General features: G+C 37.0%; 1 protein-coding gene across 1 annotated transcript; it reads right to left on the minus strand.

The window, feature by feature from the left end:
• Positions 1 to 445: 445 nt before the first annotated feature.
• LOC129255059 (N-lysine methyltransferase KMT5A-like) lies at positions 446 to 21,939 on the minus strand. Its single transcript, XM_054893612.2, has 9 exons — positions 21,809 to 21,939; positions 17,100 to 17,146; positions 16,254 to 16,383; positions 12,593 to 12,829; positions 11,803 to 12,007; positions 11,268 to 11,352; positions 6,310 to 6,369; positions 3,754 to 3,944; positions 446 to 2,599 (listed from the first exon to the last, which is right to left on the minus strand). Exons 1-9 carry the CDS (start codon positions 21,816 to 21,818, stop codon positions 2,389 to 2,391), a joined length of 1,176 nt encoding a protein of 391 aa, XP_054749587.2. The 5' UTR covers positions 21,819 to 21,939; the 3' UTR covers positions 446 to 2,388.
• Between the last annotated feature and the right edge of the window lie 3,616 nt (positions 21,940 to 25,555).

A 25,555-nucleotide genomic window follows, 5' to 3' on the forward strand; every position in this document is an offset into this window, starting at 1 on the left:
TCTCATTCCTACTTTATTTCCTTATCATTTTGCATTTTGTCAATTGAAAATTTGCTTCCTGAACGATTCATTTGATGATTTTGACTTTCTGTTACACCAAGTGCATATTACCGGTAGGTAGTCATAACAGGTGTAGTCTAATTGGAAATTAGACAAAATTGTAAACAATAAGAGCCAATTAGACCAAGTGTTTAGTAGAAGAGCTACTTGTAGATGAACAATGATTAGACCAGGTCGGATAAGAGATAAAGGGAGTGTAAACCAAGTGGCGATTCAATTAGCCCATCATTATATTGTAAAATCACTGTCGAGTGGCCAATGTGTATATCCAGTGGAGTACATTATGAAATAATTATTTGGATTATTATATTATAACCAAAATATGGATCATCTACAATCAATGATGAAATGATGAACAAATGAAAGAATAAAATGAAACAAAGGATGGAATGTCTGCAATTGACTTTATATCACATATTGACATAAAAACTGTACAATACTTACAAAAACATTATTTACAACCACAAATTAAATTAACATAAAACTTAACCAACCATTGAGTCCACCATCCAAACTGTGTACAAAACTTTCAAAAGCAATTCATTAACAGTCAAATTGGGCTAAGTTCAATAATTTCAATTCATTTCAAAATTATTCAAGTCTGTTTGGCAATTTGGCAAGGGTGGGAAGAGGTGGACTAGTAACCCCAAAACCTTCACAAAAATTTGTACACCCCTGCTGACTAAGAATTGCAATATTCAACTTATTAATTTATAAAAAGAGTTAAGCCGTAGCACACTATACGATCCAAATACTGTAGGACCACATTTTTTAACAAATCACAATTCCCACTAAATATGAAAGTTAAGAAAAGTTTTAAAAAGTAATACAATCTAATTTGAGTTTCATAACAATGCTTGAAATTAAAAATCAAAATTGTGCTCAACTGCAGGCCTTTTGGTCGGAGTGAAGTCCAAATTGGCTCCAATTCGCAGCCAATTGCAAAATTGCTATGTCACTAAGATTTGAAATTTGTCTCACTTTTACTCCTACAGGGAGGCTCACAATTAACTGAGGTTTTTGGATTCAGTAATTATACCATCTTTCAGAAGATCAAATGCTAGGTTAATTTTTTGTTTTACCTAAAATTGAATCACAACAGATTGTGTAGTGAGTGTGGGGCTTTACATGAGCACAACTATGGTCCTAAAACTTACACACGTAATAAACGTCCAGTATTCGGCAGAAAAATACAATTAATCAATTACCAGTAGCACCAACAAAGACAAATATTTAAAAAAAGGATAACCACCACCAACATTTTCCTCTTAAAAAAAGATCATATACCTAGAAGACAAAAATATATATTTCCCAGTATTGACATGACATTGATTGTAACATAGTTTCCTCAATCATTTTGACAGAATTCTAACATCTGGGATTTTTTAACATAGTTTTTAAAGCAACATGATGCCATGTAAATAAAAAGACAATTCCAATTCTGCGTAATTTCTTGAGCATCATTTTACTGTTACATCTGTGCAAGAGATTTTTTTAGTCGCCAAAGTGTTACCTACCTATTTTTCAAGTTTACATCTAGTAGGGAACCAAGATAGATTAGATTTAAGTTATTTTAAGTTATTTTTAGCATATTTCTAAAAGACCTCAGGCAACGTATACTGGTATGCAGATTTAGTAACTCATGGATTAAGATGAAGATGGCATTTAAACCACACTGAACATTTATATTTGAGCTTCTCAGTTAGAGTTAACAATGTTCTGATAAAGTTATCATGGGCTATAATTTTACTGAGATAAACTTTGAACAAAAAATACAGACAAGTACAAAGCCTCTGGCAGTCTTGCCTGCATTCGCGATTCAATAGTGCAGCAGTGCTAACTTCGAAAACAACGAATAACTATTCACAAAAACATTCATATAATGATAAAAATTTTATTGACCATAAATGAAGTTTGATCATGGTCATGAGACCTAAGACTTGTGCAATACCATAAGTGATATTCAATTACCCTGATGTCCAAGTTTCACAAAATAGGTCCACCGTTTCGTTGGAAATAGAGACAAAAACTGGTGAACAAATTCAATCAAGTCATATTTCATTTCAAATGCCACCGTTGCATTCGATGGAGAACAACTCAATCAATCAAATTCAGACATACACTATATTCCTGAAGAACAAAACATCTTTTAAAAAATTGCTATTGAGTCATATAATACTACTCTGGTTCACCGAGAGTCACTGCCCACAGAAGAGTCTAATTAAATTAATAATTTCAGCAGCAATAATAGCAAAATCCATAGGAGTTTCCATGTTTATTGGCACAAGAGTTCAATGATGGAATTGAAGTATCTTCAATGATTGAAGATCATAAAACCAGCCAAGGATGTGAATCAATCGTCTCTTTGTTCCTGTCTCCATAATCATATAATAACTCCTCATTGACACCAATGTCTTGTTTGGCAATTAAGATGAGATGAGGGCGCCCGTCAATGTCTACTAATTTTGTGCAGCAATTTCCTTGACGGCTGTGGTTAAGAAGTCGACCAAGACGACCAGACTCTGCCGTAGCATCCACACTGAGTAAATGAGGGGAAAAAACAGTTGAAATAATCAATATACTTCATCCTTTATTTTCCATGATTTTATTTTCTATCAGAATAAAAGTACATGTACCCAGAAACTGATAATACCTACATTTTGTACTTGTTTAGCACAAATGTACTTCCAAAGGAGTTGGAGACTACAACCAAGGCTTTAGAAATTCTTGACTACAGGTTGCTCAAAAGCATTTCAAAGGATATAATCATGTCAAGTACCCATGTACATCTCCTGGGTGGAAGAGGTGAAAGGACATTACTGTCCTGTTTTTTTTATTCTTGGAGGAACAAAGTTGAATAAAGATAATTTCATATAAGATGATGATGATGCACAGCATTTGTATAGCACCATATATCTGTCAAAGACATTCAAAGGAGCATTTTTGGAGGAGCCAGCCAATCTGGGTCGCCTAGATATAATATACACAAAGGCGACATCATCAGTTTGTTGATGGCATATTCATGAAAACATGCAAAGAACTGTGTCATCCAAATACTGTAAATGCAAATTTTATCATTTCAAAACTTTGATCAATATTCCTCTTTTGCATACCACCTATGTTGTGCATGTAACTATTTTTGTGAAAATAAAGTAAAATTTACAATCCTCCATCCAATATTGATGCAATCTTCATCATGAAGATTATTTGATTTTTCTGTATTTTTAAAGAGGGGAGGTTAGAAGTCAAGGTCACTAGCTTGTCTACCTTGGCTCCTAGCTGACCAGGCTCCCTTAGGGGATGACAACCCTAGCTTGCATCCGTACAGGCTGTGAAGGGGAAACCCAGTTTCAGTCCCAGGAGCAAGTGGCTTCAGCCCCTGGTTATAATTGGTTTGGGCTGACTACCCATTCCATCTAATAACTATTGTCACATTATTAAATTATGGTTTATTAGTGGCAGTCATGGATCACTTTTCATCACTTTATGATGGCAACATCAGGCCCAAATAACATTTTTTTTAATGAAAAGAGTGGACTTCATCTAAGGTATTGTCTACTGTACTGGAATTGGAGGTCCCTGTTCTAAATCTATGGGAGCTATGTGCACTAGACAAAAGGTTACCACATTGTCTACTTGACCTATGGGACCAATAGCATTCAAGAGTCAACAGGTTAATTCCAATCAACTCACCAATAGCTTCTATTTTTGTGTTCAAAGTAGTACATGTAGCAGCCAATGTTTGGATCAGCCTTGTATTTCTGCTCTCTATCCTTAGCAGCCTTGATGTCAATGAGATCACCATAGTACTCCACTACAAAGTCACCTCTTCTGAATGGTTTGGTAGATATAACACCTCTACCCTTACCAGTAATCTCTTCAACCTGTCATCAGAATAGGAATAAAGGTTGGAACATATAATAGCTGTCATAAAGCACTGTTAAAGGGATGGTCTAGGCTGAAAGTATTTATAGCTTAGTAAATAGAGCAGAATTCACTGAGCCATCAAAATCGGGTAACAAATAACAAACACTCAACCCAGGTGAGGTGAATGGATACCCAGCAGGGTTAATTCCTTGAATGCACCAAGTGCAGAAAACAGAAGCTAGAGCCTAAATAGGGATAATATATGAACGGTCAGTTACATTAAAGGGATGGTCCGGGCTGAAAATATTTATATCTTAACACATAGAATAGAATTTACTGAGCAAAATGCCGAAAACTTCATCAAAATTGGATAACAAATAATAAAGTTATTGAAGTTTAAAGTTTAGCAATATTTTGTGAAAACAGTCGTCATGAATATTCACTAGGTGGACTGATCATTACGAAAATACCCCATTTGAGGCGTCACCGCAGTTCGGATCGCAAACTGCGGTTTTAGACCCCATTTTTCATTTGAACATTTCCAAGCCCCGATAAACCCATCTTGGCCAGGTAATCCCCGTTGTCTCAATTTCACCTCCACAGGCCAGTAAAGCCAAGGACGAAATGATAAACAACAGCTGTGCTATTACGTAAGACTTCTCTGCCTGTAGAAGGACCTTCGGAATAAAATTATTGTATTCGATATTTAATCACGTTTCCAAAGGCATATTGTATTCAGACATCCAATATTAGTCCTTTTTCAATTTCGAACGAAGAAAATCGACCTCGAAATAAGGAAAATAAGCGAATAAGAATTACGGTATGCTTTGCATGCAGGGACCGCCCTCAGCGCTGCGATGCATCCCATAGTTTCTGTCCGTCCAGCAAGAAAATATGGGATGCATGCCGTTCACTCGCGCATTGATACAGTCCTAACGTTCAGAAAAAAAACAGCCAGAAAGAAAGAAAGAAGGAAGGAAGGAAGGAAGGAAGGAAGGAAGGAAGGAAGGAAGGAAGGAAGGAAGGAAGGAAGGAAGGAAGGAAGGAAGGAAGGAAGGAAGGAAGGAAGGAAGGAAGGAAGGAAGGAAGGAAGGAAGGAAGGAAGGAAGGAAGGAAGGAAGGAAGGAAGGAAGGAAGGAAGGAAGGAAAGAAAGAAAGAAAGAAAGAAAGAAAGAAAGAAAGAAAGAAAGAAAGAAAGAAAGAAAGAAAGAAAGAAAGAAAGAAAGAAAGAAAGAAAGAAAGAAAGAAAGAAAGAAAGAAAGGAAGGAAGGAAGAAAGAAAAGAAGAAAGAAGAAAAAAGTTGCACTTCACCGCGTGTATACACGGAACTCCATAGCAGGCTCTTAGACACGTTGCAATCCATCGTGTGTGGGCCCCCTGCTGTGACTGTATGTGCTGGGCTGTCGTGTTATCTTTGGACCGAGGTCAAGAAACAGGTGTTTTGATACTTAAATTGCTTGCTGGGGGCAGTTCGGGCTTATAGTACTTGGAGAAGAGAATTGGTGAAAAAGAAACTGGGGTATAGTGTTCTCAAATGGAGGTTTTTCGTCATGTGTCACATCCACACTTGTTCTTTGGTATTTTATGATATAAAATTAGGTTTATTCAAATTTTTTCCTCCAAGAACTAGAAAAATTGGATTGACAACTGATTTAGTGCATTAGATATATATTGCTGCAACTTATTTCAATATAAGGGAGACATATTATTCACACAAGTATAAAATAATAAAAAAATTAGGATTTTATGTAATGACATAAGAAAACGGAAAGTGGGGATGTGACATCATCAGTCCACCTAATGAATATTCATGATGACTGTTTTCACAAAATATTGCTAAACTTTAAACTTCAATTTAACTTTATTATTTGATATCCAATTTTGATGAAGTTTTCGGCATTTTGCTCAGTAAATTCTACTCTATGTGTTAAGATATAAATATTTTCAGCCCGGACCATCCCTTTAATGTAACTGACCGTTCATATATTATCCCTATTTAGGCTCCAGCTCCCGTTTTCTGCACTTGGTGCATTCAAGGAATTAACCCTGCTGGGTATCCATTCACCTCACCTGGGTTGAGTGAAGCATAATTTTTCTTGCTAAAAGTAAACATGCCATGACTGGGATTAGAACTCATGCTTCTCTCTTTGAAAAATGAGAGTCAAACCACGACAGCCCCAATGATGACCTCATTCAACTTTCATTTACCAGTTACTCATTATTTCGTATGGGATATTTCACAAAAAACTATTTGATCAATCAGTTACCCTGCTGAACCAAAAATATGAAACCAAAATTAACAAAAAGATCATGAACTCAATGACATAATCATGATGATGATAAATAAAATATATTCTTTTGATAAAGCATTCATTTCCTTACCTTGATGCCTTCCTCTCTATGTGATAAGATAGCCTCTTCAAGTTCCATTTTCCTTTCAGCCTACAGAATTGAGAAAGAAATGAACGTTAAAGCCTAAAATCAAGTTGTAATACCTTTCATTTATTCTTATTGTACAAAATTCATCATTATGCTAAAAAAAGTAATTTCATCACTGTAGAGTTTATTGATCAATGCTTTGGTATTTATGTTGTGTATATTTTGTTCTTATAGTCTCTAATCAATTCAATTCATTATTGTTCAGGACTTCTTTTACAAATGACACAATGACACAATGATTTACAAATACATGAAATGCAAATTCTGAATTAATAGATGGTAGTACATATCATTTTGACAAAGGGAAGCCATGAAGAAGGGGCGGTGCTGTGTTAATTTAGAGGGGAGTAAGACAGCCAAAAACATTGACTTTATTTTTTTTTCTCTCTCTCAATCAGATAAAAGCATTATAGAGTAACGGGACCAAAGTGTATAATTTTATGCGCTTCTTCCCCCCATCCCCCTTGGGATGAGGTGGATTACCACCCCCCTGCTTTCTAGCTGTAAATACTTACATCTACCACTGATTTACATCTTCTATCACTCCTCCTAATAGGAAAGTCTCCCTCCCCCCTCTAGCTGTGAATACTTACATCTACCACTGATTTACATATCATATCACTCCTCCTAACAGGAAAAAAGTCTCCCTCCCTACTCTAGCTGTGAATACTTACATCTACCACTGATTTACATCTTCTATCACTCCTCCTACCAGAAAAGAAGCCTCCCTCCCCCTCTAGCTGTGAATACTTACATCTACCACTGATTTACATATCCTATCACTCCTCCTACCAGAAAAGAAGTCTCCCTCCCCACTCTAGCTGTGAATACTTACATCTACCACTGATTTACATCTTCTATCACTCCTCCTACCAGAAAAGAAGCCTCCCTCCCCCTCTAGCTGTGAATACTTACATCTACCACTGATTTACATATCCTATCACTCCTCCTACCAGAAAAGAAGTCTCCCTCCCCACTCTAGCTGTGAATACTTACATCTACCCCTGATTTACATATCCTATCACTCCTCCTAACAGGAAAAAAGTCTCCCTCCCCACTCTAGCTGTGAATACTTACATCTACCCCTGATTTACATATCCTATCACTCCTCCTAACAGGAAAAAAGTCTCCCTCCCCACTCTAGCTGTGAATACTTACATCTACCACTGATTTACATATCCTATCACTCCTCCTACCAGAAAAGAAGTCTCCCTCCCCACTCTAGCTGTGAATACTTACATCTACCACTGATTTACATCTTCTATCACTCCTCCTACCAGAAAAGAAGTCTCCCTCCCCACTCTAGCTGTGAATACTTACATCTACCACTGATTTACATATCCTATCACTCCTCCTACCAGAAAAGAAGTCTCCCTCCCCACTCTAGCTGTGAATACTTACATCTACCACTGATTTACATCTTCTATCACTCCTCCTACCAGAAAAGAAGCCTCCCTCCCCCTCTAGCTGTGAATACTTACATCTACCACTGATTTACATCTTCTATCACTCCTCCTACCAGAAAAGAAGTCTCCCTCCCCACTCTAGCTGTGAATACTTACATCTACCCCTGATTTACATATCCTATCACTCCTCCTAACAGGAAAAAAGACTCCCTCCCCACTCTAGCTGTGAATACTTACATCTACCACTGATTTACATATCCTATCACTCCTCCTAACAGGAAAAAAGTCTCCCTCCCCACTCTAGCTGTGAATACTTACATCTACCCCTGATTTACATATCCTATCACTCCTCCTAACAGGAAAAAAGTCTGCCTCCCCACTCTAGCTGTGAATACTTACATCTACCACTGATTTACATATCCTATCACTCCTCCTAACAGGAAAAAAGTCTCCCTCCCCACTCTAGCTGTGAATACTTACATCTACCACTGATTTACATATCCTATCACTCCTCCTACCAGAAAAGAAGTCTCCCTCCCCACTCTAGCTGTGAATACTTACATCTACCACTGATTTACATCTTCTATCACTCCTCCTACCAGAAAAGAAGTCTCCCTCCCCCTCTAGCTGTGAACATCTACCACTGATTTACATCTTCTATCACTCCTCCTACCAGAAAAGAAGCCTCCCTCCCCCTCTAGCTGTGAATACTTACATCTACCACTGATTTACATATCCTATCACTCCTCCTAACAGGAAAAAAGTCTCCCTCCCTACTCTAGCTGTGAATACTTACATCTACCACTGATTTACATCTTCTATCACTCCTCCTACCAGAAAAGAAGTCTCCCTCCCCCTCTAGCTGTGAATACTTACATCTACCACTGATTTACATCTTCTATCACTCCTCCTACCAGAAAAGAAGCCTCCCTCCCCCTCTAGCTGTGAATACTTACATCTACCACTGATTTACATATCCTATCACTCCTCCTAAAGCCCCAGTCACATATAGACACGGATCCTCACGGATCAACACAGCAATGCCGGCATGATCCGGGGAGGTCCGGGATCGTTTTGCCCCGGATTGAGCGTTGATGACTGTAAACACGGCATCTACACGGCATCTTCACACGGATCATGCCGGCAGAGCACGTCGTCAACACGGACCAACACGTCAGCAACACGGACCTACACGTCAGCAACACGGACCAATACGTCAGCTACACGGACCAACACGTCAACAACACGGACCAACACGTCAGCTACAAGGACCAACACGGATCAACACGGACCTACACGTCACCAACACGTCAGCTACACGGACCAACACGTCAGCTACACGGACCAACACGTCAGCTCAAGGACCAACACGGCAGCTTTATTGACCAGCACGGCAAATGAAAATCTGCTCATAATAATGAGCTGATATTTATTTATTAATTTTTTTCCTCATCCTTGTCGCAACATTATATTATGTTGTTTTTAAAAAAGGTATCAAAACTTAGAACTTCCTTAACCAGTAAAAACACCGTTTTTTTTATACAACACAGTTTACTGTTTTAACAGTAGTTGTTAAGTACTTTAAATCTTGAACGACAAATTTAATTTCAATTTGACTTGATATCACTTTGTTGAAATCACAATAAAGGAAAGAAATTTACAAAGTCAATAGAAAACATAATAAAAAAATAAGATAGGCCCAGGTCATGATGCATAACTGTCGATGCAGGGCAGTAGTATAAAACTTAATGTACAATTTTGATGTAACAGGTACATAACATTTATTTTAAGAAAATGAAATGTGAAATAATAATAACAGACAAAGTTGGGGTAAATATTTAAAAAAAAAAGAGAAAAAGAATTATTCATACATGTACTAAGTTTACAAATATTAGGTTGGGGCCAATCTCCAAAGCGTAAGAAAATATCCTGAATCGTTTAATCATCCATTTAATCATAAATAAATTAAGCATGTTTTCGTCAACTGTTTAACAACTCCTGAAAGGTTCATAAAGTAAATAGTGTTGTAAAGATTTGATGGGAAAAAAGAACACGGACTGCCAAGGATACTCCAGGCAGCCACACGGACCTACACGGCAGCTACACGGACCATCCCGGATGGCTTTGCCAACCCTGCAGTCCACGGATGACGCCGGATGCTTTTGACAGTCAAAAACTGCCGTGTTGGCTTCCCGGACGTTCAAGGACCAACACGGACCACCCCGGACCTCCAAGGATGCCCAAGGCGCCAACACGGATCTCTCCCCGGACCACCCCGGATCAGATGCGGGATGGTCCGGGGTCTATATGTGACTGGGGCTTAACAGGAAAAAAGTCTCCCTCCCCACTCTAGCTGTGAATACTTACATCTACCCCTGATTTACATATCCTATCACTCCTCCTAACAGGAAAAAAGTCTCCCTCCCCACTCTAGCTGTGAATACTTACATCTACCCCTGATTTACATATCCTATCACTCCTCCTAACAGGAAAAAAGTCGCCCTCCCCACTCTAGCTGTGAATACTTACATCTACCACTGATTTACATATCCTATCACTCCTCCTACCAGAAAAGAAGTCTCCCTCCCCACTCTAGCTGTGAATACTTACATCTACCACTGATTTACATATTCTATCACTCCTCCTTCCAGAAAAGAAGTCTCCCTCCCCACTCTAGCTGTGAATACTTACATCTACCACTGATTTACATCTTCTATCACTCCTCCTAACAGGAAAAAAGTCTCCCTCCCCCTCTAGCTGTGAATACTTACATCTACCACTGATTTACATCTTCTATCACTCCTCCTACCAGAAAAGAAGTCTCCCTCCCCCTCTAGCTGTGAATACTTACATCTACCACTGATTTACATATCCTATCACTCCTCCTAACAGGAAATAAGTCTCCCTCCCCACTCTAGCTGTGAATACTTACATCTACCCCTGATTTACATATCCTATCACTCCTCCTACCAGAAAAGAAGTCTCCCTCCCCCTCTAGCTGTGAATACTTACATCTACCACTGATTTACATATTCTATCACTCCTCCTTCCAGAAAAGAAGTCTCCCTCCCCACTCTAGCTGTGAATACTTACATCTACCACTGATTTACATCTTCTATCACTCCTCCTACCAGAAAAGAAGTCTCCCTCCCCACTCTAGCTGTGAATACTTACATCTACCACTGATTTACATATTCTATCACTCCTCCTTCCAGAAAAGAAGTCTCCCTCCCCACTCTAGCTGTGAATACTTACATCTACCACTGATTTACATCTTCTATCACTCCTCCTACCAGAAAAGAAGTCTCCCTCCCCCTCTAGCTGTGAATACTTACATCTACCCCTGATTTACATCTTCTATCACTCCTCCTACCAGAAAAGAAGTCTCCCTCCCCCTCTAGCTGTGAATACTTACATCTACCACTGATTTACATCTTCTATCACTCCTCCTACCAGAAAAGAAGTCTCCCTCCCCCTCTAGCTGTGAATACTTACATCTACTACTGATTTGCACCTTCTATCACTCCTCCGAACAGGAAAGAAATCTGTCAATGTCTTCATGACTGGTCCACTCTTTGTTCTAGAGAAAGATGAAATGACAATATAGAAGATAGATTAAAAGTAATTACATAATCAACAAAATACATTAGAGTACATTACATTAATACATGGATATATCTTACTTCCTATTAAAGCTCAATTCTACAGTGTCAAATTACCATAATTTATTTTCATTTTCATAAATATTACTGCTTTTTTACTAACACAGCAACAAGCTAGTAGTGTTTATACCATGTCAAGACATTTAGGTTTGATCTTATGAAGACTATTCTGTGCCTATGACTGGGAATTCATACAAACAGTGTTTTCCCAGTTACACATGTATCAAAATAAATGTTATCTGTTTATAGAATATTTTTGCAAACAAATATACATGGCTCTAACAGTGAAGAGGTGATAATTGGGACCTCCTTAACTTGATTTATCAATTTATAAAGTCATATATATATGTACATCATTTTCAACTAACTTTGATTTAGATGAGGGTTTATTGTTGCAATCTACAGCTGACTTTCCTTTCTTCCTGCCTTTACCCTGGCCCTTAGGAGCATTCTTTGGACTGGCTTTATCTTCAAGTTGACCATTGAATGACCGAGGAACATCAACATTCTTACATGTCTTCACCGTTCTATGACTTCCTTTATTTAACTGCATCTTGTGTCTGGTAGGTGTATCTAGAAAATACAATATTCATTCAAAAAAATGAATAAATTATAGTGTTTTTACAATGCCCAATTCACAAACAAAGTTTAAACACACACAAAAATCAAACATTAATCAATTTTAATCAATCAAAAGAGGATCTTTAGGACTAGCATTTTATCTATTTTTGGTAAGAATACATTTAATATCATCATTTTTTGCAATTGATTCATAACTGTATCAATCTCAAAACCAACATTCAAATCATTCCTGTTTATCATAAGACAAAGCAAATGCATAAAACAAACCATAAGCAGCTGAACAAAGAAATATCATAATGATCTACCAATGACCTAAGATTATCAATTTTTACATATGTAGTTTACGATTTGAAACCTACACAAAAAATAAAAAGAATAAAACAAGCCAAAAGGTTCCATGTAAGAAATCTCTATTTTCAATTAAATCATTTAGTGCTCATGCACTGATGCATACAATCTTTCATTCATCATGAAATACATAGAAGTATACAAACTGCATCTTTTATTTTTTTTCTTCTTAAATGTTTTATTTTGAATGGAGCAACATGTTTGTTTTGGTTTGTTTTACTATCTCACCAATCACTTCAGTTGATTGCACATCTCCCTCAGGCTTAACATGAACTATCCTGGAAGCTCTTGTTCCTTGTCTGGATGCATCCCCTCCTCCATCTGCTCCTGCTATGGCTCCTGCAGGAGAATCAGGCTCCAGTGGGTAGACCAGTGTACCATTAGGAGATGGGGAGTTGTCCTGATCATGGGCATCGGGTGACTTAGTAGGGGTACTTTCTGGTGTAACAAGGCCTGATAGCAGATCTGCAGGATGTTTAAACAAAAAATAAAAATAATTTCACAAGAAAGTTTTAGTACTACCATACTTAAAGGAGAATGAAACCCTTGAAACCAGCTGAATCCATATCAAAGAGAAAAATCAAAGAAACATATTGTTGAAAGTTTGAGGAAGATTGAATGAATAATAAGAAAGTTATGAGTATTTGAAAATTGAGATCACTAATGCCATGTAGATCCTCCCATTGGCAATGCAACCAAGATCTGTGATGTCACACACGTACAACTCCCTCATTACTTTAGTACTTATTTCACTTATATTCTCACTTTTATAGAGTCTATCACAAGGTGAGGTGTTCTCTTTATGAGAGGACAAGTACAGAGGTTTCACAACATTATATCAATGATGAATCGTTTGTCATATGGGCATTTTCACGGTAACTGACATTACACGGCACAATGTTTTTACACCTTTCATTGTGTGTATCTCTAAAACAACAAATGATGGGAGTTTGCTTTTGATAGAGTTAATAAAGTGAACCTTGCTGTATACTCTGATACTAAGTTTTCCTATGTAACCACATTTTTTTACGCATCAGCAAGCAAAAATGTGTCGGTAACTGACATTACGCAAAAGGACATGCAATTTCAGGGTGTTCATTAAAATTGAAATATCTCATGTCCCTGAGTAGATAGAGTAATAATTTGAATATGTAAATATACCTCCGTTACTAGGTTAAGATGTGTCAAAATATTAAACAATTCGTTTTTGTCTTTTGGGGGCTATGATAATTTTTCCACAACCATGCTGGTAACTGACATTACACTTTTTAAAATCATAAAAAATTTCATACTTCACATTTTTAATTATCAAAAGATAAGAAATTTATGTTTTACTTACTCGCGGGGGTGGTGTTGGTGGGGTTATAGCAGCTACATGTTTTCCTATAGTAATTTAATATTGCATTGACTGTACACATGGATTTTTCTGACTATATACCCATAATATATTCATCAGTTTTATATTGACTTTTTAAACCTTTTCCTTCTCCAACCTCCCCCTCCCCTCAAAAAAGGCAAAATGAATAAGGGTCTCCTCCCCTAGGCTACACATACCCCTCCCCCGAATCTCATGCAGCCATGTAGTTTTATTGATTTCTATTCTGGTCAGTGCAAGCAATGCTTGTTCATATCTGTCGGATTTCAATTCTCTTCATAATTTGTTTAATCATTTTCTTTGCTAATTTCTTTTTTAAGCTGTCAACAAAAAATAAACTCCAGCTTCTAAACTGAAACTGAACTATTTGTAAATTAGAAAAAAAAAACACAGTTTTAGTAGATCCATGCAACATTGATCAGAACTGTCAAATTTCACTTTTCATCTATACTTGTAAACCAAAAACAAAATTGTATCACACATCCACACTACTAACAGGTATAAAAACCAGGAATTTACTTTTAGCAAGGCAATGCTCAAAAGAATCCTAGAAACTAAAAAAGGGACCCTGGAAATCCCCTTCATCACAATGTTAAGCTTAAAAAATGTTGCAGATTTAGGCAATAGGTTGGGAAAAGTACCCCCTACCCCCCCCCCCCCCCCCCGAAAACCAAACAAAAAATTGTCTGATACAAACAATTAGGTACTTGGTAAGTGCATGTACAAAACAATTTCATAGTAATTTTTTTTGCACGACGGGAATGCAACTTCCTTCACAATTTCATTAATTTCATATAGTATTCCTTGTGAACTATACCTTTTAAAAGTCAATAGCAAGCTCCTTCTGGTGGGTGTGACTTTTAAAGTGAAAGACTTAAATAACAAGTATACAATATTTCTTCACCATAAAATTGACCACATATTTGCATTTCAATATTGGTAATCAATTTTTATCAGTAATCAGTTTTATCATGGTAACTGACATTACATCTCGGTAACTGACATTACATTTTCCACTTGGTAACTGACATTACATATATTTAATGGTACCCTATGGCTTCATTGTTAATTGGTAATCTTTAATTTCGGTGTAGAAGGGAGGGGTGTTACCTAGAGAGGAAATCTGCCAAGTTTCATATAATATATCCTCTTTTCCAGGAAATGAGAAAAAAAAGTTCATGTTTTCGGTAACTGACATTACATACCATATCACATACTTCATCAATGTTTTTTTATCAAATGAATGAATTACTGGTGTTTCTTTCTGTGGGATTTTAAAGAGTGTTATAATAGCAAGCTAAATCACAGGCGAAAACATCATGATCAAACCTGTTCTTTAAAAATCTGTCAAAACAAAATATGTATCAATATACTATTTTCAACACTAATTTGTATCCATACTTTGGCAGCCATTTTGAAATAAAAATTGGCTGCCAGAGTCGGAAAAATTTTTGTCTCAGAAACTTCAGGTCTTGTTCTATTAAAAAACATAAAGCATTTGACATGAAAATCAACTTGATTTTTTTGCCTCTGTGTCCATCTGTGGTGAAAATGCCCATATGATTAGAATGAGCAAAAAGAGATGTTTTGGGGTACATTTTCAGTGTCCAAAAGGGGAGAGTTGTCCAGTTTTGGACACTGAAAATATACCCCAAAACATCTCTTTTTGCTCATTCTAATCATATGACAAACGATTCATCAATGATATAATGTTGTGAAACATCTGTACTTGTCCTCTCATAAAGAGAACACCTCACCTTGTGATAGACTCTATAAAAGTGAGAATATAAGTGAAATGAGTACTAAAGTAATGAGGGAGTTGTACGTGTGTGACATCACAGATCTTGGTCGCATTGCCAATGGGAGGATCTACATGGCATTAGTGATCTCAATATTCAAATGCTCATAACTTTCCTATTATTCATTCAATCTTCCTCAAACTTTCAACAATATGTTTCTTTGATTTTTCTCTTTTATATGGATTCAGCTGGTTTCAAGGGTTTCATTCTCCTTTAATTTGTTTGTAACACCCCCCCCCCCCAACCACCGGTGAACTAAGAAAAAAAAAGTAAAGTAATTCAAATATATATTAATCAATATGAATTTTTCAAGTAAAATTACATGTAAGAGAGAAATTTCTACAGATAAGGCAACTAAATAAGAGGGGATCTTACCTGGTTGACAATGACAATGTTCCAAATGGACCAACCCAAACTAATATACATGTAGTATAACTGAGGGATTTGAAGTACATAAATAGCATTTGATATTGATCAAAGGAATTGGCATTCTGATTCTAGATGCATACTGATGTATATTCCACTGGATTTGGTAAATTACAAAGAAGATCAAATCACATCTCAGTATCATTTGTTAAAAGTCCTAGGATTAGCATAGATAGATTACCAATGATGATCAAATTAAAATATAACTGGGAGAACTTAATGAAATAAATAATTAAATATGCAAATAATGTTGTGTCAATATAAATACAAATCTTCTTGTAAGCCTTACCCTTTTGTGCTGGGGAAGATTTGTCTTTCTCAACAACAACCATTGTAGTAGAAGCTCCTGAATTGGCTGTAGGACTTGACATATATTTTGTAATCTTCTCTGAGCTATGCTGGGGTGATGATACATTTGCCTATTATTCAAAAGGAAATATTATGTATGACTCAACTATATATTACTTCACACTTACTGACAATAAAAGAAACCAAAAGCCCCATAATAACAAGCATGTACAAGTATATGCATATGAATTAGCCCTCAGCAATTGTTGGTACTTCTAACTTAAGAGCTTGAAAGTTTCCTTGCTCCGGTGATCCAATAAAGACTCATTCCTTTTTTTAAGAGATTTCAATTTCAATTCATTCCCTTTGATACAATTTTCTACAGGTCTGACATTCACGAAGTTTGTCAGTGATTTTTCATGATAGGACAGCAGATGTTATTTAAACTGCAGCAAATCCTTGCATCTGATTGGCTGAGAACAAAATCATGGGCAAAACTTTTCATGGTGAAAGACTCCCCCAGGCAAAACACACGGGGGGGGGGGGGGAGGGGGGAGCAGGTAGCAAATTATCAGTCCTTGAAACAGAAACATACATGTAGCTCACTTTTAAATTTCCATTAGGTTGATGGGTTCCATACAAAAAGTTTGAAATTAATGGTCACAGAAAATAATTATATCTATGTGGAAATTGAGAAAATGTTACTTTTTGTCCAGGGTACAATGTATATTAACCATGGGGCTAATTCTAAATTATGTACAGTGTATGGTTGTAGGCCTATATCATATGGTTTTATCCACAATACATGAATCATAAGAGAAGGCTTTGTACTTATTTTTATACTTACGAGATCAGTAACCTTCTTAGCTTTCCTGCCACGCTTATGACCTTTACCTGGATGAACAAAAATTACACAAATACTATACATCAGGGCCCGGTCTTACAAAGAGTTACGATTGATCCAATCAATCTTAACTCTATGGAAATCCATTAATGTCATAATTTTTTCTACAAAAAATTTGCACAATGTCCTTTGTATGCAAAGATAAGCAAAGTGAATTTTCAAGAAAACAATGAATGCATGAATATACATCATAGCTAGAAAACATTTTGAACAAACATGCATAATAGATGTTGATGTTGCTGGCCGTCCATGGTTGCGATTGATCAATCATAACTCTTTGTAAGACAGGGCCCAGGTATACATGAGAGGAATAGAAATCAAACCATTAAAACAATCATTTGTCCAGTCAAAAGTAAGTGCCAACAGAACTACTTGATCATTGCAAAGATGAAATGTGTGCGTACACCTATCAGGCAGTGCGTGTGCAGTCAGCAGCAACATTGTAGTTGATATTGGCAGTAGAGAATTATTAAGAAATTGAAGTTACTTTGCTTTGTTTTTTTTTTCTTCATTGCAGATCCTTGTGTCTTGATGTATATAGTCCATGTGTACTATATCTTGCGCAGAACAAAAAAGGGAATTCCCCATCTCAACGTCACATAACCGGTGTCTCACCAGTGTGTTGGCTCAGTTGGTAGAGCGTCCGTCTCACAACCGGGAGGTCGGGGGTTCAAACCCCCGCCGCGTCAGACCAAAAGACGTTAAAAGATGGGAGTTGCTGCTACCCTGTTTGGCGTTCAACAATTAAAGGGATAGAGCCTCATCCATCTGGCGCTGCACAGCGGCTGCCGGGCCCACGATCAATTGGGCAGGGCAAAACAAATTTCATTTCTGGTGTCTATTTCGAACAATAAAATATGGATTTTAAGATTTTTTTTAAGATTTTTTTTTTTAAGATAACCCTTTTTTTGTTCAGGGCATGAAGCAGACATTTGTGTGTTACCGTGGATGCCAACTTTCTACAAATGCACCACCCCGTATATATGAGCTATTGTCTCCTATGAGGTTAATAATATGTTTTGACCTCATTAATACCTCAGTCACATCTTATTAATATGCTATACGGTGGCCGTATGCCAAGTCGAAAACAGCGAGGGTTCGAACTCAGACCATCGCGCATGCGATATTTTGAAATCAGCAGCGAATTATTTATACGTGTGAGGAACTCCATGTTGGCTCTAAATCACCAATTTTCAGGCTAACCGAAGGATGGATTTGGAGTGAAATATTAAAGGGTGCAAAGTAAGAAATTAAGCTTCTTATTCTTGTTAAGCTAGTTTAGTTTTTTCCCACCTTCAGGACCTTTGCCACTGATAGTATTAGAGCGAGTTTTGGTGGAGCATAGTGTAGCGGTAGTGAAGTGGAGTGGAGCCTGCATGAACATTGCTTGAGGTAGATTTTACCGTGCACAGTGGCATGTATTGAACCCTGGCCTTGAGTGGTCCAGGGCCTCAGAGGACCACCCATGGGTGCATTACTGCCACCGTGTACAGGAAAATTGAAGGCACGGTGCATGCAAAATTGCAACAAACTCCCGCAAATTTCATAAGAGGATTTACAGAATCAAGTCCTCCTACGAAAAACCAAACAATGTGAAGTCAATTCCCCCTAATATGATGAATATCCCTCAAATAGCGTCATTTAAGCGTTGATTTTAGTTCTCGTTGACAAAATATGGTGCGAGCTTGTGATTTCCCAATTTTTTTGTCTAATGAGCTAAAGAGGGCGCGCGATTTATCTTCATATCATAGACACTACAAGGGAGAGACTAGGCACAAAAACTATTTCACACGTGAATCGATACAAAGCGTTACGTGTAATTACTATAGCCCGCAGGCTTTCCTCCCCGACCTGGACTTATAAGGTAGCATCCACAATATTAAAACATATCATATAAACTTTATATCAAACAATAATAATTTTTAACAATATTCTTCTTAGTTAGAGAGGGATCTGTTGCTACAAAATATATGAATAATAAATCAACGTGTGTCCAATTACATTTTTTAAACGAGATTAAATATGATATAAACAACTGATCAACTGAAAAAAGCAGATGCACATGTATTAAATACAGTTTTAGTGGGGATGGGCATAATCCAAACCCTAAATGCCCCCATCCCCACAAAAAAACACAAGAGATCAATTTTCCGGCTGATGGACATTATTATTCCATAACAGTATTGTAAATAATTAATTTATTATTTCATACATAAAGATAGTGGTAGTACGTTAATATTTTGGCTTCATAACTTTAATATAAAGAATTTATTTAATAAATTCATTTTATTTCAATCACTGACTTAAATAAAAATTAAAAATAAATAAAACGGTAAAAAAAACCACAAGTCTACCATCCAGCTTATACCAACCATTTTAATCACTAAAATAAAAATCACTAAACATTTTAATCATTAAAAATAAAAATCTATAAAAAAAAATCTTTATATTAGTACATTTCTTATGAAAGTTTGAATTCACCCCAACATTATCATTTCAAAATTCAGGCCCATGTTGATAAAAATGGCCTCATTCTAGAATACTGATTCATCGATTGAACAAATTCAAATAAAATATCTAGCTCTTCTCAATTTAAAAACGATTGATAAAACTGAAAATAAATTACCTAGATTTGAGACTTCTTCCTATTAATCTTTACGTAGTAAATCTGGCGAAAAAATATTCTAGAATCAGGCAGACTGGTATAATAAACATGCCATTATCCATGAAAAGTTTGTGTCAACATATTCCTACAGCTAGGTCCAATAATCGTAGTTGATTTTTACTATAATTATAACTAAGAATGAAAAAACTAATAAATATTTCTAGAATCTAGACAGACTACGCATGCTACATGTACGCGCATACATGTATGAGCTGAGTTATCGATTCCAGCTGTACGAAAACTTAAAAGAAAATCCGAAATCGATCAGCTGGCGGAAAAGGTGACGTAATTTACGTCAGGAATGTCATTTCAATTGCAGCGGCAAAACGAAGGTAGGCCGTCATCTCGTCTTTCCAATAATACTTCAAAAATGCAGCTATGATCAGCACGAAGTGTGAAAATGTGAATTTTCGACGACGGTTAATTTTAGCCATCAGCGCTAATCCAGGAGCAAAGGGAAAAAAGGTCAGTGAATTGAATATTTTAGCTTAAAATTTCGAATTTTGCCGGGGAGTTCCAAACGGGACGAGCTGGCATACTGTGCGCAAAATACTACGATCCAGCCTAGCGCGCATTGGTGTACGTATTGACTAACTAGACCAAAAGCTTCGGTCTCTGTTATGTTGGTTGTTCAGCTGAACTCCGTTGGCTTCACTCACCAAATACAGACCAAAAGCTTCGGTCTCTGTTATGTTGGTTGTTCAGCTGAACTCCGTTGGCTTCACTCACCAAATACAGAGACCGAAGTTCTAGCGCGATCTGTACAGGGGACTCAATGGCCATATGTTTATGTGTATTAAGTTCGGATAAAACAGGGCAGTGAAGTTGCGCGACAGCCGAGGTAAGTCACTGTTTTTGTTCCTTTTAACTTGATTTTCCCCGTTTTTTGGCAATTAATGCCAAGAGGGAATATTAATTTGCATTTCGGTTGCATTAATTTTCAAAAGTTTGATTCATTATAGACAAAAATTGAAGAGCCCCGACGGGGGGATTTTGCATTTTAAGTCCTCTAATGGTGGCTGCACGATAGCGAGCCGTCTGTGTATGAGGAGAAATTTAAAAAATAAAAAAATGTTAAAAAACTCCTTGAAACAGACGGCTGCCAGCTGTCTATCTGGATCTGGATGTGTACACTGCTGGACCAATTGGTATGAATGCAGCGGGTGAGAGAGGGCACGGTGATATTTAGTCGTATCGTAGGTAGCTCTTTTCGATCTTTGACTTGAACACCTCTAGTGATGTGCTGTTCACTGTGTCAGGTGGGAGATGGTTCCAAGCCAGAGGGGTACTCACAAAAAAAGATTGTTTTAATTGTTCAGTGTTTGTTGATTGAATAGTGTAACCTTTATTGTGGTTCACTACTTGTCTTTCTAAGATATTCTGTGCTTGAAAGTCTTTAAATTGTTTTGTTTTGACTTTCCGTTTTGGCCTTGATTTAGTCAAGAAATTCTCAATAGGAAGGGCTGGGACCAACCCCTCGACCACCTTGAAGAAGGAAGATAACTTCAGGACTTGTCGTCTTGAGGATAGTGTTGGCAGATTTAGCTTTTCTCTCATGCTGGTGATGCTGCCTGGGTTGCGAGATGTGTAGTCACCTGTGATGAACCTCACAGCTCTGCGCTGAACCCTTTCAAGGCTTTGGATATCTTTCTATTGACTAACGTGCTCGTTCTCTATCGATTAGAAGCGAGACGTCAAAATCAGCCCGCTGTCCGAATACCGGCATGAATACGGTATAGCCTAGCCCTAGGCCTACCTCGGCCTCCCGGCTCCCCAAGTTACTGATACTGCTTAACTAACCCAATCCCAGGGAGCGCCGGCGCGGCGGTCCCTGTGTTACTGCTTAACATGACTTGTATCGAAACGTGTGGGACTGCGTCTGAGCCGATGTTGTCGTCTCGGCTGGCGCTGGCAATTCTCTTTGCTATATAGCTGTTACAAAAAAGTGCAAAGTTTCACGAAAATTACACAAAAAATAAAAACGTACCTTTTGCCATGGTCAATCTCGTTGTCCAACCACAATCACAGAAAATATGATAATTTATCAGTGATTTGTCGTCTGCGATTGAAAGAGATGGTGAGCCTGGAGTCAACACCGATTTCAAAGTTAAAGATCTTGAGAGAGCTCTCTGATTGGTCAATTTCATTGCTGAGCTTTTTTAACTTTGAAAATTTTGACTTTTCTAGAAAAGGTTCGAGAAATGAAAAAAGTCTGAAAATTACAATTAAACAACAATTAAACGTGACTACTTAAATTCTTGCTTTTATTGTCCATTAAAAAAAAAAAGAACTTAATTTCAGGAAATTTATTCTTTGAATATCGGGAAATTTGTTTTGGATCTGTGGACTGCTTGCATTTAGCCATGAAGGCGTTACATATTTCAACAATCAAAAAATGCGAGCGCGAAGCGCGAGCTGAAAATTTTTGAACTTTCTAAAGAAATGGAAAATTTTAATCAGTGTTTGTAATCGTGAACAGGATAGCTATATAATTTAACGATTGATGCGAGTGCGAAGCGCGAGCAGAATTTTTTTCGAGATTTAGACCTAAAAATGGGCCACTCTGTTCATGTTTTGTATATCATCAAAAGGATGAGTAATATGGGGTCTTCCTACATTAATAATGCGAGCACAAAGCGCAAGCAGAAAAATTGGATAATGATTTAAATTAGAGAACAAGTTGAGTATCTGAATAAACATGCCCGAGCGTGTTTTATAGTAAGACCTAGAATCTAGGCATTCTAAATACAACTTTAATCATGAAAATCATGAAACTTTGATATTCCGATCTGAAAAAAGAGTAAATTTCAGCTTTATATTTCAAGCACTTTGAAGAAAAATTGTAAGGTGGATATGGATCAGGGGCGGATCCAGCTTTATATAAAGGGGGGGTTGGGGTGGTATGCGAGGGAGCGTAGCGACCGAGTCCAAGCGAGCAGAGCGAGCAAGGGGGAGGGTGTGGGAGGGGGGTGTCCCCCCTCCCACAGTAGGGAAAATTTTTGAAAATCTGTGTGTGAAAATTGCGTTTTCTTGCATCTAAAACACCCAAAAAGAAATAATAATAATAATAATAATAATAATAAATGAAATAAATACATAGAAATAGAATAAAATAAAATTACAAGTTTAAAAAAAAAGAAAAGATTTAAAAAAATGGTCCCCGGATTTTTTTTTTTTTTTTGGGGGGGGGTTGCAACCCCCCCAACCCCCCCTCTAGATCCGCTTCTGTGGATCGCACTTAAAAAAAAGCTATTATTATTACTTTGAGTTTTGACATAGGACCAGGACATCCTTACGACATGTCATCAAATGAAAATAATGACTATCTTCCTATTCCTCTTGCTAAGCGCGAGATGAAACAAAAGGGACAATTTAATTATTAAATTAATATCATATTTAATAATGCCTAATGAGGGCGCGAAATCTGGTGATATCATGGCATAAAAACTGGACATTTCATATTTATGATTATGAATAGGATGCATCAGTTAATATATTTTAAACCATTAATGCGAGCGCAAATCGCGTGCTAAATCTTTTTGATAAACTGTCATGAAAAGGGGATTTTAAGTAGTTTGTTGTATAATCTATATTGAAACATTTATATAACTCGCCAATCAAAATGCGAGCGTGCAGCGCGCTAGCTGATACGTCTTGACAATCAGACCTGAAAAGGGAAATATTTTGAAAACTTTATGGAATACACATAAATAATAGGTACCTGATAAATCAAATTTTGAGCGCGCGCAGCGCAAGCAGCAAATGTTAACATTCAGACCATAAAACTGACATTTTTACAGAGCACTTTTTAAAAACCAATTTGTAAATTACACAAAATAATGAAAGTTCGTTTTCCGAGGTGAAATATGTTTTGTATGTTGACTTCCAAACTTGATATTCGAACTCCATATTGAACAAGATTGGGTAAATCACCCAACAGGCAATGCGAGCGCGAGCGAAAATTTTATATAGTGGCATGTTTTGAATGGAAATGAAATAAAAGAATTGAATTGAATTGAATGAAAGATTCTTTTAATTTTCCAAGTCTTCCCCTCATCTTATTTTATGCACTCGTCGTCCTCTTCTTTTTCTCCTCTCTTTTCCCTCCTTGTTTCCTTCTTTCTTTCCCTTTTTCATATTTTTGCTCCGCCAAGAGGAGGGGGCGGGCCCCTCGGCACCATGGATCTGCCTATGGGGACAAGGGGCGGGAAAATTTGACAAGCAAAAAAAAAAGGTTATCGTCGCCAAAGTAATGTCATCTCGTCCCAAAATACATGTTTTATTTCGATTTAGAATGATGTATTACTTACCATCATAAAAGACCCAAATAGTAGGGGGGACATTTGGTATTGTGTCCCCCCTACTATTTTGAGTAGGGGGGACACGTCCCCCTGTCCCCCCTGGGATTTCCGCCCATGGTAGTAGTAATAGTTTAGTAATAGTAATAGCAGTAGTAGCAGTAGTAGCAGTAGTAGTAGTAGTAGTAGTAGTAGTAGTAGTAGTAGTAGTAGTAGTAGTAGTAGTAGCAGCAGTAGTAGTAGTAGTAGTAGTAGTAGTAGTAGTAGTAGTACAGTAGCAGTAGTAGTAGTGGTAGTAGTAGTAGTAGTAGTTGTAGTAGTAGTAGTAGAAGTAGTAGTAGTAGTAGTAGTAGTAGTAGTAGTAGTAGTAGTAGTAGTAGTACAGTAGCAGTAGTAGTAGTGGTAGTAGTAGTAGTAGTAGTTGTAGTAGTAGTAGTAGTAGTAGTAGTAGTAGTAGTAGTAGTAGTAGTAGTAGTAGTAGTAGTAGTAGTAGTAGTAGTAGTATAGTAGTAGTAGTAGTATAGTAGTAGTAGTATAAAATATGGTATTTTACCCCGGTATTTTACACATGAAATGCTGAATTAAATTAAATTTACGTAGATATAATAATTCAAATTTCATTACTCATTTTATTTGTAGAGTGAAGCAATAACTTTTTTCTTTTTTGGGGGGCGGTGGGTTCCTAACGTAAATTATGTTTTGTATTGTTTATTGTGTAAACATATGGGATAAGGAAAGGGCTTTCACTAGCCTAGCTATAGGTTGAAAAAGCGACGATATACTAGTCTGCTGGGCAAACCCTTCGCTCGAGTTAAGGGTCTGAATGTGCAGCCTACTCATGCCTTTTGTACTGAACCTACTGACTAGCCATCTCGCTCAGGCAGTTTTGCATGTGCTAGTCTTTGCATAGAGGCACACTTGTTGATCAAAGTTCCAATCAGGGTCTGTGCCTGCAGACTACACCGTTAAATACACCGCATTCATAATCTACAGAGTCTATTAAATTTAACAAGAGTAATTATTTCAAAATGAAAAATAATGTACCTTCGTCACGAAGACACATTTCTTCAAACTAAATTTCTTTAAAAATATTGAAACAAAATGGATTGAATATGGTAGATACGAAAGCCAGGCAATATATTTCTAACAGTTTTACTGTCATCATGAAAGAGAGGGGTTTTTTTTCCTCTCATTTGCTTTATGACAGTTTTTTTTTTTAAAGAAATGTAACACCACTGCATCTAGGGTTTATTTTTGTTTATCACTTCTAAATCAATTATACTAGAGGATTGTTATTATAACAGTATAACAGTATACTGACTGACTCAGCAAATTTCCATCTAATAGATATTATTCCCTGTGTTTTTTTTAGACTCTCCCTATCATCATACCCAAGTTTCCCAGCTATTAGCTAGAAGTATTATTTCCATATTAAA

The sequence above is a fragment of the Lytechinus pictus genome, chromosome 2 (genome assembly GCF_037042905.1).
Source record: "Lytechinus pictus isolate F3 Inbred chromosome 2, Lp3.0, whole genome shotgun sequence".
NCBI lineage: Eukaryota > Metazoa > Echinodermata > Echinoidea > Temnopleuroida > Toxopneustidae > Lytechinus > Lytechinus pictus.

Coding starts and splice junctions, on each gene's coding strand:
- LOC129255059 (XM_054893612.2), bottom strand. Junction 16,384..17,099: donor CTAAGAAGGTTACTGATCTC/GTAAGTATAAAA, acceptor TTTGAATAATAG/GCAAATGTATCATCACCCCA. Junction 6,370..11,267: donor GGTGCAAATCAGTAGTAGAT/GTAAGTATTCAC, acceptor TCAATTCTGTAG/GCTGAAAGGAAAATGGAACT.